This window comes from Oncorhynchus mykiss, chromosome 5 (genome assembly GCF_013265735.2).
Source record: "Oncorhynchus mykiss isolate Arlee chromosome 5, USDA_OmykA_1.1, whole genome shotgun sequence".
NCBI classification, from domain to species: domain Eukaryota; kingdom Metazoa; phylum Chordata; class Actinopteri; order Salmoniformes; family Salmonidae; genus Oncorhynchus; species Oncorhynchus mykiss.
This window is the reverse complement of record NC_048569.1, coordinates 93,251,629-93,270,153: the sequence shown is the minus strand read 5'-3', so window position 1 is coordinate 93,270,153 and position 18,525 is coordinate 93,251,629. Positions and strand designations below refer to the sequence as shown.

At 45.4% G+C, this 18,525-nt stretch overlaps 1 protein-coding gene across 3 annotated transcripts; it reads right to left on the bottom strand.

Moving 5' to 3' along the window:
• Nucleotides 1–2,375: 2,375 nt before the first annotated feature.
• enc3 (ectodermal-neural cortex 3) lies at nt 2,376–18,525 on the bottom strand. 3 transcript variants are annotated; one of them, XM_021604758.2, is made up of 3 exons: nt 18,273–18,525; nt 13,165–14,984; nt 2,376–3,544 (listed from the first exon to the last, which is right to left on the bottom strand). In XM_021604758.2, the coding sequence occupies exon 2, from the start codon at nt 14,975–14,977 to the stop codon at nt 13,208–13,210; it is 1,770 nt and encodes a 589-aa protein (XP_021460433.1). In that variant the 5' UTR covers nt 14,978–14,984; nt 18,273–18,525; the 3' UTR covers nt 2,376–3,544; nt 13,165–13,207. The 3 variants fall into 3 exon arrangements, with proteins under 3 accessions (XP_021460433.1, XP_036834736.1, XP_021460431.1); XM_036978841.1 differs by lacking the exon at nt 18,273–18,525 and adding an exon at nt 17,515–17,660; XM_021604756.2 differs by lacking the exon at nt 18,273–18,525 and adding an exon at nt 17,515–17,660 and having other exon boundaries at nt 2,376–3,541.

Below are 18,525 nucleotides of genomic sequence, written 5' to 3'. Positions count from 1 at the left end.
TATTATTTTGGGGACCGGTCGAAAAGCATTAAACATTTATGGCAATTTAGCTAGCTTGCTGTCGCTAGCTAATTTGTCCTGGGATATAAACATTGAGTTGTTATTTTACCTGAAATGCACAAGGTCCTCTACTCCGCCAATTAATCCACACATAAAACGGTCAACCGAATCGTTTCTAGTCATCTCTCCTCCTTCCAGGCTTTTTCTTCTCTTGACTTTATATTGCGATGGACAACTTTCATAAATTAGGTGCATTACTGACTATGTTCCTTTTTCAGTCACCCACGTGGGTATAACCAATGAGGAGATGGCACGTGAGTACCTGCTTCTATAAACCAATGAGGAGAAGGGAGAGGCAGCGAGATCTGCGTCAGAAATAGAACTGTGACTTCTAATTTAGCCCTTGGCAACGCAGACGCTCGTTGGCGCGCGCAATTATTGAATAACGTAGATTTCTAAATGTATTTTGCAACGCTCGCGCACCCAACGCGAGCGGTGTAGTCAGCCTGGGAGAGGTGTCTCTTGTAGGAGTGTGGTCCACATGGTAACCTGACCCGAACAGGCCAGTCATGGGGGGGTTGATTGGTTTGGGGGGGGGGGGGGGGGTGCTGTGGTCTATAGGTCCTCTCGGCGTGGGGGTCCGCGGTGGAATATTAGAGCTGTCAAATCCACAAACGGCTCTTGGCTGCATAAAGTCGCATTAAGAGAAATCCCATGTAGACAAGTTTGACCACTGGAATGTAAAATGTACACTAATCGAATAGGCTGATAACAATTCTCATTTCATTTTCAATTTGAGCTGAATTATTTCTACACTTTCTCATTCTGAACATCGCCAAAACATCAGCTCTGCATGCGGGTGTCGGCTATCGCCAGTTAACGATTGAGGCCTCTACTCAATCCGTATTGCTGAAGCGTTATAGATTTTACACAAAAAAAAAGTAATTCCCGATTGAGCCTACATGTGCAGCGTTTAACATGAATTCCGTCGCTGAATTTCCACGATTACGGATTGAATAGTCTGTAAATCTAGGTCTAAAGATTCAGGCAACCCAATCCCCCTCTGTCTGTGGTATTGTGTGCCATCCGCTGTCAAGCGTTCTTCTACAAGGACCCATCCCTGTTGCTGTATGAGAGGAGAGGTATGAGGTCTAGCAGTTGATTACTGCGCTACATTAGATATTCTCTAAAGGTACTAGCTAATGATGCATTATGGTTGCAGATGCCAGGAAGTTTCAGACCACATACCTCGCAGCCAGCCATATAGAGTAAAATCATACAGGGGGGGGAGTAAGAGATGTTCCTGTAACAAAGGAAGGGCATCTGTCATCTAAGGTTCAAGTATGTTGACATCGCACCATGTGATCGTTCTCTCCATGCAGAACCAGTCCTCAGGTAACACAACCTCATGGCAACAAGGGTTCATGACAAAAAAGGTGGCTTGGTCTCAATCTTTGTGTCCCTGTGAAATGTCTTAATTAACTACAGCGATCTGAAAAGGCACAGACCATCTTATGGAGCCACAATTTACTCTCAAACTACAAATTGTTTGAAAGTATGTAATTTGACTTAGTTTGTGTGTACGCATTGATATGGAGATATGCCTTTAATTTAAAAAAAAAACGAGTTCTGTCATTGAGCTGTTCTTGTCTATTGATGTTCTGTGTTATGTCATGTTTACTGTTTTGTGTTGGACCCCAGGAAGAGTAGCTGCTGCTTTAGCAACAGCTAATAGGGATCCTAATGAAATGTAGTTGATTTAACAGCTCAGGTATTTGACCCAGCTGTGACTGTTAGTTTGAGCCCAATGGAAACAGGGCATCCCTGTTAAAACACAAACTTCCTGGAATTTCCATTTGGAAAATGTTCCAGACGTGCCCTTAGACAACTATATAATCAGGCAGGTACTATGCTGTGAAGTGAACAGCTGTAACATTCTGTTCATTCCTAGAAATAAACTTGTTTTCCAACCAGATCAGTATGACATACAGTGAAGTATTAAAACTACAGCGTTGAAAGTAAACGGTAGAAAATGCCATTCTTTAAAACAGTTGGTTTCACAGGTTTGACTTTTCTGACGTACATCTGTCTGTTTTTGTAGAAAGAGGAACAGCGTGCATGTAGCTTAGCGGTGAAGCGCATTGGGCCAGTAACTGAAAAGTTGCTGGTTCAAATCCCGAGCTGACGAGGTGAAAAAATAAATTATGTCGATGTGCCTTTGAACAAGGCACTTAACCTCTAAATTACTCAAATGTGAACATGAATGTTTGCTGTCAAAATTAGAAGAAAAAAAACAAGACAATTCCTTCACTGTTTAAAAACCTCAACAGGCCAAAATATTAGGGTCCGGCTCAAATACTACTGAGATCGGATTCATGGTAAAGGGTCACTTTTATAAAAGATGTTTCAGTTGACAAACGAACATGAAAGACAACTTGGCAAAGCATAGCTGTGAAGACACCCTCGGGTAGATACGAGTTTAAACTTCAAGACAGATCCTAAAAATGGGTCTAATTGCATTCGAGCCATCCTGTGAATGTTCTGTTAGTGAGACAAACTGAGCTCTGACTGTACAGACTAACATCCTCTTTCAGGCCATTTCCAGGGACCGAAAACACACACACAAAAAAAGGTTGCAACAGGGGGTACATCCAAACACATAATTGCATAAACCCTGAGACATACAACAGGCATTTAGTCAAATTGTGATTTTTGTATCTTCAGCCATGAGTCACATTCCTTGCAGTGTGTTTTAAGTTGAGAAAGAAGATACAAATTTAGTTGACCAAAATTGAGGGAAGTTCGAGTCCAAGTCTAAAAATAAACAGGAAGATTGTTCTATGCACAAAATCATACACTTCACTTCCCAAAATTAACTCCCTCCTAACATGGGCAAGGCCTCCTTGAGTTTGTCACTAGTTCAACAAATGCCACCTGAGGAACACAGTCAATAACCCAGTGTTTGGAGGAGCCCAGTGGCTCAGACCCCATGCCCTTCTCTGTCAGAGCAGGAGAACCAATGTGGCAGCTCCTTTAGAGTGACATCACAATCAGTCCTATCCTCGGCTGCAGTCATTCTGGAGTTGATAAGTCTCTGAAACGTAGAAATAGAATCCATAGAACAGATTCTGTTTGTATGCTCTGATCATAGTGTCAGTCAATCAGTGGATCAGTCATAAACACACTATGAGCCCCAGGACTCAGAGGGATGTACAGTACGGCATCCATGTTCCTCTGTAGTACAGTCCCAGCCTGGCATTCCTTAGGCTGCAGCACCCCCCCTTCCCCAGTGGTCTGGTGCAGCTCAGGCCAGTATCTCGATGGAAAGTTACTCAGCAGAGGAAACATCAGATTAGGCGGGCTGGGAGGGACAGGCCGCTCCTCTCCTCACCCGACCTAAGGCCCAGTTTAGCCACACTCCTGCTCTGCAGCTGGGGACATGTGATTCTCTTCTGACTGCAGGCCTGGAGGGCAGGGTTGACAACCCCTCCACTGCATTCCACAGCCACCGAAGGGAGACAAGCCTGCATTCCAGACACCACTGCTGAGAGAGAAAGAAGATAAGCGTTAGGCATACCAAGAACTCTGAGTTTGTCCATGAGAATCATTCACCTTTCTGTGAACACTTGCCACATGTCTAGCAACAGCTCATATACAGGAAGTGAGAATGCAGATACTGCAGTGTGGACCATTATAACAGCTCATCAGTATAGTGTCTTATCATGCTCATCAACATACCATTATTCATGCTTTATGATGGAGAGAAATTCCCACAAAATGTAGGATTGGAGTTGTTCCCATTACAAAAAAAATATATTGTATTGCTGTAATATTATTACAAATAAAAAGAGAAAAAAATAAAATCGTATGCCTTAACCCTAATTTTGGCATAAACCAATACACATCCAGGCTTATCATGAGTCTAGACTGACACAAGTACTGGAGCTAGAAATCTGTTCCGCTGTAGATATGTACATTCTACACTGTGGTGATTCCTCTGGGTTCTGTAGCTGGACTCTCATATCCCAGTCTATCTTTGTGGCCTCAGATATTTTAGAATCTAATTTCCTTCCCCTGCTGTTAAGATGGAACAGTTCATTTGAAGAAGAAAAGAAAGTTATATTCTGAATTGCATTTTGGGAATTAATGCTATTCTGTCTGCAGGAGCTGTTTGTTTGTTTGTGTGTATAGGTGTGCCTAACAGACACTAAAGCATGGTGCGTTACAGCAGACAGAGACTGCTGGGGTAGTTTAAGGCAGCTTAATGAGCTCATTACCATAGCAGAGCGGAACCTGGGTATCATCTCATCTCAGAGCAGAGCAGAACCTGGGTATCCTCTCATCTCAGAGCAGAACAGAACCTGGTAATACAGCAGGAGCCTGAGTCTCCAATCTCACATCACAGCTACAAAGGCCTGTACCCATTTACCACGAGGACTAGAGAGCGGCTGCTGTTCTCATTCTATAGTGCAAACATATTACACAATACATGTAAAAACTGTTTTGTTTATGTTGACTAATATGCTAATAACACCACATCAGCAGGCCTGATGAGACTTTCCACTGCAGCAAGTGTTTGTGTGTGTCACTGTGCGGGTGTCCTGGCACAGTCCCTGCAGCTCTTTTTAATAAAAAATGTTCCACTAGTGTAGACGACGAAAGCCGGCACCGCCAGGGTAGACGATGAAAACGGGCACCGCCAGCACCACCAGGGTAGACGACGAAAGCCAGCACCGCCAGGGTAGACGACGAAAGCCGGCACCACCAGGGTAGACGACGAAAGCCAGCACCACCAGGGTAGACGACGAAAGCCAGCACCACCAGGGTAGACGACGAAAGCCGGCACCACCAGGGTAGACGACGAAAGCCAGCACCGCCAGGGTAGACGACGAAAGCCAGCACCGCCAGGGTAGACGACGAAAGCCAGCACCGCCAGGGTAGACGACGAAAGCCAGCACCACCAGGGTAGACGACGAAAGCCGGCACCACCAGGGTAGACGACGAAAGCCAGCACCGCCAGGGTAGACGAAAGCCGGCACCGCCAGGGTAGACGATGAAAACGGGCACCGCCAGCACCACCAGGGTAGACGACGAAAGCCAGCACCGCCAGGGTAGACGACGAAAGCCAGCACCGCCAGGGTAGACGACGAAAGCCGGCACCACCAGGGTAGACGACGAAAGCCAGCACCACCAGGGTAGACGACGAAAGCCAGCACCACCAGGGTAGACGACGAAAGCCGGCACCACCAGGGTAGACGACGAAAGCCAGCACCGCCAGGGTAGACGACGAAAGCCAGCACCGCCAGGGTAGACGACGAAAGCCAGCACCGCCAGGGTAGACGACGAAAGCCAGCACCGCCAGGGTAGACGACGAAAGCCAGCACCACCAGGGTAGACGACGAAAGCCGGCACCACCAGGAGTACTACCCTCTGCTGCCAGCCACCCTATCACTGTTTCACAAGTACGGCACCTTTAAATATAGTTCTCTTTCTATTTAGAGTCAGGTTTCACATTGAGCTGCATTCACATTGCAAAGCAACTAATCTCAACTCGGTCCCAATGAGGTGAAGTACACTCCCAGACCTCAGAGATCCACGATCAGACAGGCTCGTCTGTGTGTGTCTCAGCCCGTCTCTTCTTCATGTTAGTAAAGGGTCAAACAGCCATAAACTCTCCTCTGTGTTACCTCACAGTTGGCTTTTCACCTATTTCCTAACACCAGCCCATACCAGTGAGTCTGGTTAGTCCACTGCAGACAGTAAGCCAGAGAGTCTGCACCCTGTTCTCTATATACTGTACACCACTTTTGGGCTTGGCCTGAGTGTACACAGAATCAGGAGTTGACTGTAGTTCCAGTCCCGGGCGCAAGGATGTTTTTTCACCAAAACCCTGCAGCCTCTACTGTCAATACTGCTACCCCACAATGCACTGGACCATGGCCCATCATCGCTCCGTCTCTGTCCAGTTCCTTGGTCTCCATGTTAAATCATTGTTAGCTACAAGCTAAAATCTCCAGAACAAGCGCGTGTTTAATGATAAGAAATGCGTCAAAAGGCTCCACAAACCCCAGTCATAAAAGAAGTCACATAAATCCAAAAGGACACCCGCTGCGTCAAACTGAAGTAATCAGGTGGCTAATTTCAGTTTGGCAAAGTGTCCCTCTCCCTTGAAAAGATCTGCTCATTAGACACCACCCCCCGCCCCCTTGTCTGTGAGGTAAAACAGTCAGACAGCATACTAATGCAAATGAGCACATCGTCTTACCAGAAGTTGAGCCTGACAAATTCTAACATAAAACATTGTTCCTAGCAGACGCTGGCCTGAGACTAACAGTGGGACAGAGAATACAGCTGTGGCAGACGCTGGCCTGAGACTAACAGTGGGACAGAGAATACAGCTGTGGCAGACCAATGATACATGCTTCTGAGGGATCCATCGTGTAAAGGGTTCGAAGAAGCCCTACAGCGCTGCCGACTCATCTGTTTTAAAGTGATCATCAAATTATAGTCTGAGGATTAGTCGGCCATTTTAAGCACATCCTCCCTTTGTATTCCGCACCATGGAGAAAAGGCCAATAAAAACCCTATTTGTTTTATGCAAATGATGCTGCGCCAAGGGCCATAAACGTGACAGATTGATTACTCTGGAGACTCAAGACAGTGTGGGCACGTGCCCCGAGTTCACCCTCGCTCTCTCCGGGGGGGGGGGGGGGGGATGCTGAACACAGATGCCATTATAAAAAGGCTCATTCAGAGCGTTCCTGGTGGGCTTTAATAAAACATTAGTATTGAGCCTCTCTCCCCCCTCCCTCGGCCCTTTCTTTAAAACAGCAGTCTGGGGAGGCCCACTGAAGCCTGCCCACTGGCCTATGACCCAGCCCAGGTGTGCCCCATCACAGAGCCACCCCACCACCTCAGGTTTCAGTTGGAACAGTTCAAAATGGGCCTCTGTTTCTGGGATGTTTGTGAGAGGGGGAGACAGGAGGGGGAGCAGAGAAAGAAGAGGGGAGACAGGAGGAGGGAGGGGGGGGGAGTGAGAACAAACAGCCATTGCTAGGCCTGTTGGGTTTTCCGGGGAAACCTCGTTGAACTTTGTGCTCAGATCTCCGGTTACATTCTGTCTGCCTATAGTCCTACACCAGCACAGTGTTGGGGCTAAGCTAGGATCCCCCCCCACATATGGGGTATACAAGCACAAGGTGCTATACAAGCACAAGGGAAAACAGAACAAATCCACAGGAAATAATGTCATTACAGCAGAGTTCCTATTCTTTTACTCAAAAATAGCTCAATTAACTCTGTGGTGTAGAATAAGGGTTGAGTGTGATTGTGTCATTCTTACTGTGTAGAATTTAAAAACAAAACACTCAAAACCACACCCATCATTATATTTTCCTGCATGCTCTATTGCAGTTGCAAAATATGTTTGTTTCAAAATCTAATGTTTTTGCATTAATCTTATGCAACACAAAGATAAACTAATCCAAATCTGTTTAACTTATTTCACCTGTTACTGAAATGGTTGTTCCAGTTTAGACAGTCATTTATTCATCTTCCTAACCCGTCCTTCTGAGGTGAATCCAGGAGGGGTTTCTGTTTTGAGTCTGGCGTTTACCTATTCTTTTCCCTTTCATACAGTATCCATTTTGTTTGTGTTAAAACGGTTGCACTGGTTCCTTGCTGTAATATTACTGGTGGAATTGTTTGCATGTTCCTGCTGCCATGTGTGATTAACGGAGCTCACTCAACAAATCTACACGTTGACCTCTGCTCTACAATAAAACAGATTGTTTCTCGTCTAGACTAGGAGTCTACGACAAACCATAATACGAGTGTTTACAGTCACAAATTGTTTTTTTCCCCATCAACAGTGAGTGAAAGGATTGTAGCCTGAATCTGTGGTCAGACCCATCTGGAGAGAATACAACTGAAAACTAGCTGATCATTACACTAGAAGAAACCGCCAAGACAACTCAAAGCTCCCCACTCCAGCTCAAATCTCCCCACTCCAGCTCAAATCTCCCCACTCCAGCTCAAATCTCCCCACTCCAGCTCAAATCTCCCCACTCCAAATCATTACCAATGGAACTGAAAGCCACACCTTTATTCCTCTAGAATTAGAAGGAAACGGGCGGTGTGTGTGTGTGTGTGTGTGTGTGTCATAAGCATGTAAAACACAGTAATAATAATAATAATTTTCACTTGTATAAAGGCTTTTCATAACAGAAAATAAATCTCAAAGTGCATTAAAAGCTAAACAAATAAAACATTTATAATTGGAGATGGAACGTCTCCATCTGGCTTGGGATGAAAGGCTCGGAGTTGAGACCGTTTGTATTGGAAAGGCCTCGTCTCTTCAGAGGAGGAAGCATCAATAGTACAGCCAGAGAGAAGCAGTGTGACAAATTGACCCAGAGCGCCTCGCAGGCGGTCAGTTCCTCCAAAGGACCCGCTCCTCTGTAGGTACTGGTCCTCCATTGCCGAACATGTAGCACCCACCTGTGTGCACTTTTTAGCAGCCGTGGTGTCACAAACAGCCACCACATTTTGGCAGTGGTTAAACGTCGCCTTGGAACTTTTTTTTTCGTGCTCAAACTCCTCCTCTTTCTCTATTTTTTCTAAACAGAAACAGGGTGGGCCTTTGGTGTTTCATCGATGTGTCATTCTGGTCGCGACCGACGTAGTTAGTTGGTTAGCTGTAGCGAGCCAGTAAGTCCTCCAGTATGTGTTGATGTTTTTGAACAGAAGCTGTAGAGAGCGGTAAGAAATGGCCCTTCTGTAGGAAAAAATAAAACGTATTCATCCATTTTCTTTTGTTTTAAAGCGTTAAATGACCTGGTATGATGGTGCATTGATCAGTTATACCGTTTAAAGACCCCCAAAATATTTTTACTACAAATGTGTAGTGAACTCTCTAGCAGCCAACTGGAGTGTTGTCGACACGAGGGAGAGAAAACCCTATGTTTTTTTCTACCCTGGTTGAAAGTTCAGCCTTGGGAGCAACATATTTTTGTTACAGCGAGCGGCTCCTGGCTGCCAAGCATTGCAAAATATATCTCCTCATCTCAGTTTCTCTCTCACTCGCCATCTCCCCTCCACACTGCCTTTCCCTTACTACCCTGTTCTGTAGACCGCTGACATGGTTTAGATGCAAGCGTTGTGTGTGTGTCGTGTGTGTCAGTGGAGGCTGGCACATAATGTCTGGAACTGAGTAAATGGAACCGAACACATGGAAACCCTGTGTTTGATGCCATTCCACCCGTCACCACGAGCCCATCCTCCCCATTTAAGGTGCCACCAACATCATCATATGGTGCACACACACACACACACACACGTTCAAAAGTTGAGTCACTTAGAAATGTCCTTGTTTTTGAAAGAAAAGCCTATTTTTTTTTTGTCCATTAAAATAACATCACATTGATCAGAAATACAGTGTAGACATTGTTAATGTTGTAAATGACTATTGTAGCTGGAAACGGCTGATTTTTTAATGGAATATCTACATAGGCGTACAGAGGCCCATTATCAGCAACCATCACTCCTGTGTTCCAATGGCACGTTGTGTTAGCTAATCCAAGTTTAGCATTTTAAAAGGCTAATTGTTCATTAGAAAACCCTTCTGCTATTATGTTAGCACAGCTGAAAACTGTTGTGCTGATTAAAGAAGCAATAAAACTGGCCTTCTTTAGACAAGTTGAGTGTCTGGAGCATCAGCATTTGTGGGTTTGATTACAGGCTCAAAATGGCCAGAAACAAAGTACCTTCTTCTGAAACTCGTCAGTCTATTCTTGTTCTGAGAAATGAAAGCTATTCCGTGCGAGAAATTGCCAAGAAACTGAAGATCTCGTACAACGCTGTGTACTACTCCCTTCACAGAACAGCGCAAACCGGCTCTAACCAGAATAGAAAGAGGAGTGGGAGGCCCCGGTGCACAACTGAGCAACAGGACAAGTGCATTAGTGTCTCGTTTGAGAAACAGACGCCTCACAAATCCTCAACTGGCAGCTTCATTAAGTAGTACCCGCAAAACACCAGTCTCAACATCAACAGTGAAGAGGCGACTCCGGGATGCTGGCCTTCTAGGCAGAGTTTCTCTGTCCAGTCTCAACGTCAACAGTGAAGAGGCGACTCCGGGATGCTGGCCTTCTAGGCAGAGTTTCAAAGAAAAAAAAACATCTCAGCCATATCAAAGATTAAGATGGGCAAAACAGACACTGGACAGGGGAACTCTACCTAGAAGGCCAGCATCCCAGAGTCGCCTGTTCACTGTTGACGTTGAGACTGGACAGGGGAACTCTACCTAGAAGGCCAGCATCCCAGAGTCGCCTGTTCACTGTTGACGTTGAGACTGGACAGGGGAACTCTACCTAGAAGGCCAGCATCCCAGAGTCGCCTGTTCACTGTTGACGTTGAGACTGGACAGGGGAACTCTACCTAGAAGGCCAGCATCCCAGAGTCGCCTGTTCACTGTTGACGTTGAGACTGTTGTTTTGCGAGTACTATTTAATGATGCTGCCAGTTGAGGACTTGTCGGCCTACTGCCAGTCATCCTCCCAGTTTGGTTTCATGTCAAGTCAAAAACACTAGTTTACCTACAGCCATCTTTACCTCGGCACTGTTTTGAGAAAAAGTTGAGCCGCTCACTGCAGCTGCATCGATAAAGCCAGCCAGCCATACAAACATCCTTCCCTCCCGCTCCCAGATCCTCCACATGGTCCTCAAATCAGCCAATACCGCTAAACTGCATTTGCTATTTTATTTTTAATCAGGATTGGAATGATTTTAGTAGCGTATTTTACACTGAAAATATAAAACGCAACATGCTAAAATTAACAATTTTACTGAACTACAGTTATATAAAAGGAAATCGGGCATTTAAAATAAATTCATTAGGCCTTAAAAATGTGATTATCTATGGATTTCACACGACTGGGAATAGACAGACAATAGACATCTGTTGGTCAAAACAAAAAGTAGGGGAGTGGATCAGAAAAACTGTCAGTATCTGGTGTGACCACCATTCACCTCATGTAGCGCGACACATCTCCTTCACATAGAGTTGATCAGGCTGTTGGTTGAGGCCTGTGGAATGTTGTCTCACTCCTCTTCAATGGCTGTGCGAAGTAGCTGGTTATTGGCGGGTACTGGAACACGCTGTCATACACATCGATGCAGAGCATCCCAAACATGCTCATTGGTGACATGTCTGGTGAGTATGTAGGAGGCCATGGAAGAACTGGGACATTTTCAGCTTCCAGGAACGGTGAACCAATTTTTGCGACATGAGGCTGTGCATTACAATGTTGAAACATGAGGTGATGGATGAATGGAACAGCAATGGGCTTCTGGATCTAGTCACGGTATCTCTGTGCATTCCAACTGGCATCAATAAAAGCTTATTTCTGCTCATACCATAACCCCACCGCCACCACACAGCGTTGCCATCAACAAACGTATGTTCACAACGTTGCCATCAACAAACCGCCATACACGCTGCCCGGCCCAGTTGAAACTGGGATTATTCCATTAAGAGCACACTTCTCTAGCAGGCCAGTGGCCATCGTAGGTGAGCATTTGCACTGAAAAAAAAAAAAATAATAATATTTTTTAATTGGTTACGACGCCAAACTGCAGTCAGGTTAAGACCCTGGTGAGGGCAACGAGCACGCAAAAATTATTCTGCTGCTGTCTGGGTGGCTGGTCTCTGACGATCCCATCCCATTGGAATACTGACAATTTCTCTAAAATGACGGCTTATGGTAGAGAAATCAACATTCAATTATCTGGCAACATCTCCGGTGGACATTCCTGCAGTCAGCATGCCAATTGAATGCGCCAAAAACTTGCGACATCTGTGGCATTGTGTGGTGAGACACAACTGCACATTTTAGAGTGGCCTTTTACTGTCCCCGGCACAAGATGCACCTGTGTAATGATAACGCTGTTTAATCAGCTTCTTGATATGCCACACCTGTCACGTGAATGGATGATCTTGGGCAAAGGAGAAATGCTCACAAACAGGGATGGAAACAAATTCGTGAGAATAGTTTTTTCGTGCGTACGGAACATATCTGGTATCTTTTATTTCAACTTGTGAAATATGTGACCAACACACTTTGCATGTTCATTTCTATTTCTGTTCAGTGTAAATTGTGGTTGCGACTGCCATACCAAACTGACGCCCCTGTTGCCACATCCTAGGACCTAGAGGATAGAGCCTGAGGCCAGCTCGCAGATATTGCACACTCCTCACCAAGGGACTGTAATGTTTTGCAAGCACAGGCCTGAACTCTGTCTTGCTCCTGTGCTGAAAGTGATTGAGGGCTAGAGCGACGTGGAGCGGCTCTTTGTCTCTGTAATTACTGCCAGGCTGACATTCATATTTCCTACTGCTCCATAAACTACTGACTTCTCCATGTTTATCATCCAACACCCAGCCAGAGACCCAGCCAGAGACCCAGCCAGAGGCCCCGATTAGATAATGTTGTAGTCATCGGCAACCATGACAACCATGACAACAGAGGACTGAAACTGTTTGTCGGTCCCTTCGATGTCCACCTGTGCCTGGGGTCACTGATACCGGACTGACAAGAGAGGACAAATGACTGATCTCTGAACCTTGTCTTTAGGGAGTGTTGTAAAGTCCTCGAGCACCTGGAAAGCTTTATAAATCCAGTCAACTATTTGTATTAACGCCATAGTGTAGTAAGGGTTGAACAACTATGAAGGAGAGTGATGCTTTAATATCGACTGAGACCAGAGTGGAACAAAGTGACTTGACCCTCTTCCTACCCACTGTCCTCCAGATTTATAGGATTTGGGTCAATCTAGAGGGGGACGGATGTGTTACCAATTCATTTTTTTTCCCTCCCATTAGTTTGTTTCCATTGCTGAAGTTCTATTTGAAACACATGGATTCGTTTTGTCTGTGATTAATCTCTTTAATAGCTCTGCGGAGACAAACCGTCTCCTCATTTGCATGTTTAAAAAAAAAAAAAAAAAAATATGTCCTTGCCTGTGCCGCCCTCTTAAAATGGTTTATCAATTTTATCTCCCCAACGACTATGAGACACTGCAATTTCCATTCTTATTGTTTTTAAGAGTTTAACCTGGGTCTGTGTGACCTGTTATGTTTTGTCCGTGTTTGAAGAAGCAACTCACCAATGATCCTAACAGCCATTTCTTCCTGTTGCCCCGTCCGTCACTACGCTGAGAGGTACTTCCAGGTGCTGACGAAAGCTGTGGGGATCAACGAGTAGGGCACGCTGGTCACGCTGTCCCACGAGTCTGTAGAGGGGTCGTAACAGTCCAGGGTCTTGCACCTCTGAGCCCCAAAGTATCCCCCCACCACGTACAGCCGATTGCCCGACGCCACCGCGTGACAGCTGATCCTCTTGGCCATCACATCCCCGAACTTGGACCACTGGAACGTCTCACTGTTGAAGCGGTAGGCCGAGCTGGCCGAGAACTCTGTGTCTCCACCGATCACTACGACGTGGTTGCCTACGACAGCCGCCGCCGTGTAGCGCCAGAGCTGAGGGCAGGAAGCAGGCACCGTCCACCTGTTCTGGACCGGGTCGAAGCACTGCACCTTGGGAAACTTATCTCGGTTGACGCTGGTGCCCCCGAAGACAAACAGCTTGTTCTTGGCCCCCACCACTGCAGCATTGCTAACCCCCTCTCTGAGAGGAGCTACGAGGATCCACTTGTTGGTCTGCGGGTCATACTGCTCCACCTGTTTGAGAGAGACTGACGGAGAGGCTGGGAAGGAGCCGGCCAGAGAGGTGTGTCCACCTACAACGTACAGGATGTGGTCGAGCTCAGCTGTCCCGTGTCCGAACCTGGCCACCAGCATGGGCGCTGCTTTAGACCACTCATCATGCAGGGTGTCATAGACCCACATGTCTTTGGAGGCTCCATTCTCAGAGCCTCTCCCCCCTGTCACATAGACCTTGCAGCCAATGGCGCAGGCGCTGCACTCCTTACGGGGGCTGGGGATGTCCGTTTTGGGGGTGATCTCCTTGGTCTTGTTGTCAATCATGTACACCTTGTCACACATGAAGGTCTGACCTCCCAGGAGAAGCAGGGCCTGGCTGACCTTCCTGGGCCTGGCGCAGAACCCCGTCACAATGCCGTCGTTCTGGAGGATCCTCATCTTACATCGCACTGCATCCTCCACGATCTCCCGGCCCACTTTGTGTCCCATCACCAGCTCCTCAGAGGCCACGTTCTTCAGCAGGTATGTCTCGGGCAGCAGGGCCAGACGCACACAGCGCAGCAGCTCCGGAAGGTCACCCAGCCTCCTCTCTATGTCCGCCTTTACCCAGTCTATCACAGCCTCGTACACCAGGCTCTCATCCTCCACCTCCAGTTCCTCGCTGAACACAAGCTCCTGAACCTTGTCTTTAGGGAGACTAAGGAAGTCCTCCGTCTTGTTGAGGGTGGCAAAGTTGGCCAGGCACATCCTCCAGGAGAGCTCGTAGAGCCGCTGGCACTGGTGGGCGTCCGACAGCAGCATCATGCCCAGGCAGTTGGACGGTGCCAGGTTTTTCTCTAGGAACTCAGAGCAGGCGTCTCGGATGTCATGAAACTGGAGCATGTCCCCGGCCTCCAGAAGGGACTCTGCGTTCTCCTCGTTGATGATGACGCGGGCCGAGTAGGCATAGTCTAACAGCAACTCCAGCACCTCTGGGTGCAGCGAGTCGTGGAAGTTGACCTCGGCATCGCGGCTCTCCCTCAGGCCTCCGTTAAACATGGCCTCAAAGTAACGGCTGCAGGAGGCCAGCACTGCACGGTGGCAAGGGAAAACCCGGTTCCCGGCCCTCAGGACCACGTCAGTGAAGACTCTTCGCTTACGGAGCAGGTTGAGCTGGGTCAGGAGGCTGTCCGCATGAGACGTCTTGTGGAATAGCTGGATGTTCATGGAGCCAGAGCTAGAGCGGGACTTCCTGTTTTCGTGGTTGCTCACAGACATCTTGGACCTGGAGGGCAAACAAACACAATGTTAGTAAATATATCTATATATATTGGTCTAAAATGTCATTATGAATCATCAATTTCTTTAGCTTTACAGGCTTTACATATTGAAATATGTTCCGCTCTCTTTACAGACTTATTAGGGAGACTAAAATGTGCAACTTCTGTTTACACTAGCCTTGGGATGTGGTGTGGCCAAAGCCACATTCCTGTTTCATGTGTGAGTAGTTTTGGGGTGGGGGTGCTGTACTTTTTATTTTGACCTTTAACTAGGCAAGAACAAATTCTTATTTTCAATGAAGGCCTACAGTGGGTTAACTGCCTGTTCAGGGGCAGAACGACAGATTTGTACCATGTCAGCTCGGGGGTTTTGAACTTGCAACCTACCGGTTACTAGTCCAACGCTCTAACCACTAGGCTACGCTGCCGCCCCCTACTTCACTATTTATATTTTGAACAACTTTTACTCCACTACCACTCCTAAATAAAATTATTTACTTTTTACATTTTCCCTGACATCCAAAAGTACTTGTTACATTTTGAATGCTTAACAGAACAGAATTTGTTTTGTTTTTTCAATTCACACACTTATCAAGAGAACATCCCTGGTCATCCCTCTACTGCCTCTGATCTGGCAGACTCACTAAACACAAACGCTTGGTTTGTACATGTTGGAGTGTGCCCCTGGCTATCATTTTAAAAACAAGAACATTTGTGCAGTCTGGTTTGTTTAACATAAGGAATTTGATTTGTTTTATACTTTTGACACTTAAACATATTTTAGCAATTACATTTACTGTTGATACTTAAGTATATTTAAAACCAAATACTTTTACTCAAGTCGTTTTTTACTGGGTGACTTTCACTTTAGTCATTTTTATGAAGTTATCTTTACTTTTACTCAAGTATGACAATCGGGTACTTTTTCCACCACTGCTGACATGCTGGGTGCTCCGCTTCCGCATCCTTGATCGCCTTTGTCTGGTCACTTGTTTAGACTACAAACTTCATGTTTTAACACCAAACTGTTCTTACTATTGCATCACCTCACTAGGCTTTTAATAAGCACAATGTCATGTTCTTTCTTTTTCAGGAGGGGAGTAGGCTACATGCAACTATTTACATTATCAACATATTCGTACAAACTTTGCCGTCAGTATTTCAAACATAAACACGATACAAAACAGTCAGTCTAGTGATTTCATGTTCTTAGATGCTGAGTTACATGCAGCTATTAACTCTCACCGCTATATCAGCATATGGCCTAACTATGGTACGGAGCGATGCATAACGAATGCGCCCATTTTCAGACTATTTTTACCGGTCTGGGTGGGTACAGATATACGTTCCGCTGCAAGACAGACACACAGTCTAATTGGCGACTGTACATTACTTTTTCCATCATCATTGAATAAGATGCGCAGTAGGCAGACAAGTCGTGTTTTTGTTCTTCTTCCAGGAACTACGATATGGCAGCAACTATAAAAAGATTAGCCCGCATCACACAAAACGCGTCCAAACTATACGGGACTGGGTCTTGCTTGTGCAACTACAATATCAGTTAAAACAGACAGAAGGTTATAGCCTTCATAATATACATGTTTTGGATTTTCGTTCAAATCGCCAAATGTTGTATGTTATTTAAGCTGTGCAGAAATATGAGGCAGAGAGACATAAGCTACATCATCGTGGTTAAAAAGAGAGTGCGTAAAGAGATACACGTGAAGAGGAGGAGCAGCTACGAATGCGTAAAATAACGTGTGCAGAACGTGATCCGGATACGAAGTTTTAACAGAGGTTTCTGGAAGGGACCGGGCGAAAACGTATCTGTAGCCACGGCCTTGTCTTTACACTGTAACACTCAGAGGGGGGGATGTGGTAGAACTCTCTTGAGCTGATCTTTCAAAGGTGCACTAGGGAGATATCTCTCGGCAATTTCCTGGTTCCTAAAATTCTAAGAATGCCCAATTTGTTACAAAACAATAAAGTATTGTGTAGTTAAATCATTGTACCATCTAAAACGTTTTTTTTTTAAACGTAAATTTAAGTATTGAAATAGCGCACATAGAACAAATCTGCTTCTTAGACTTGCTTTCAATGAGAGTGACAGATCTATAACACACATGTACGTCTGTGAATTTGGTCAGGTTGCCCAAAAGTGTATTATTGGACCTAGTTTGTGTTGTCAAAGTGGTGAAAAGAAGCCCTTACCCTGCCAGCATAGATGTTAAAGCATTGAAAATTAACCCTGACACTCCCATCCTGAATAAATACAAGCCTGGCCACAAAATGTCATTAGTCTATAAAGCTATCATCTCTTATCAGTAGGATGGATCCGGAAATGAACTCTGGACTTGGAAGATGAAAGGATACATGATAAGGTTTGTGTTTACACACTGGCAACAAGGAAATCAAAAATCTGTCAAAATCTACCAGTAATCAATTATTTACTGGCAAATGAATAAAAATAGAATTTAATTCTCATTAAATACCTAGTTATATTACATAACCAGGTGAGGTGAATAGGTATGCTACCTGGGTGTGGACATCCCTTTCGTGGCTTTTATCAGCAGTTTACGCCTGTGAATCACGGTGCCAACCTCCCATGACTGTTCCCTCCGTAGCTCGCTCATTTTAGACGGTGCCATGGGCAACGCATTCAAGTCCCTGTGTAAAACCGAACACCTTATAAAACATCCCCTTCAGGCTATAAATTGTCCGAATTGTGCAACACTAAAAGCAAATTATGTAACTTTCAAAAAAAAATTCATCCATAATATTGTTTGATAGCCAAAATGCAATTCAGAATCACTGAATTTATTCAACAAATGATATACAATTAAATGTAGTTATTTCAGAATACATTTCATCGCTTGACGGCAGAGGGAACTGTTAAATACATTGAAATATTAACATTTCATGAGGCTGACCCAAAAACACCTGCAAATCAATACATTCATAGAATAAGGGATACGAAAAATACAAACATTGTGCTTAACCAAAACGACCGAGGAGCAAGGACTCCAACACGACACAGTGAAATCCCATTCGTTTCGCGCAGTCTTTTGTGCATACTTATTAGTAGCCGCCAAAGATCTGGACAGTCTTTAAATGTAAACCATGTCCAGCATGCGCTCAGTTTCTTCCGAACTTAGATCAGCCTGGCAAACATACACGGCTACAATTGCAAGCTCCGGATCAACGGATCGGATGTTACAAGCAGATAGTTATATTTCGGAAGTACAAGAAGTGTCAAACAAGAACGTATCTCTGTGATCGAAACAAATCCTTACCTAAATCGTCTTGGAGCAAAGCAGGAATATCCGACCGAAACACAATGCAATGGGCACCCAACTTCTTCGTGAGTTTAATGTATTAGTTCACGAAATAGCTTTCTAAGTAACGAAGTTCAGACGATGTTTCTCCTAGAAAGCTGAAACACTGGTAACCCATCTGTTTTATTTCTCTGTGTTTTTAATACACAATAAATGTAAACGTTTGCAAAGTTGTTCACAGTGCGTCTGCGTTGTAGACCATATCTACAGC

Coding starts and splice junctions, on each gene's coding strand:
- enc3 (XM_036978841.1), bottom strand. CDS start 17,627: ATGGCACCGTCTAAAATGAGCGAGCTACGGAGGGAACAGTCATGGGAG. Junction 14,985..17,514: donor AAAGGGATGTCCACACCCAG/GTAGCATACCTA, acceptor TTTGCCCTCCAG/GTCCAAGATGTCTGTGAGCA.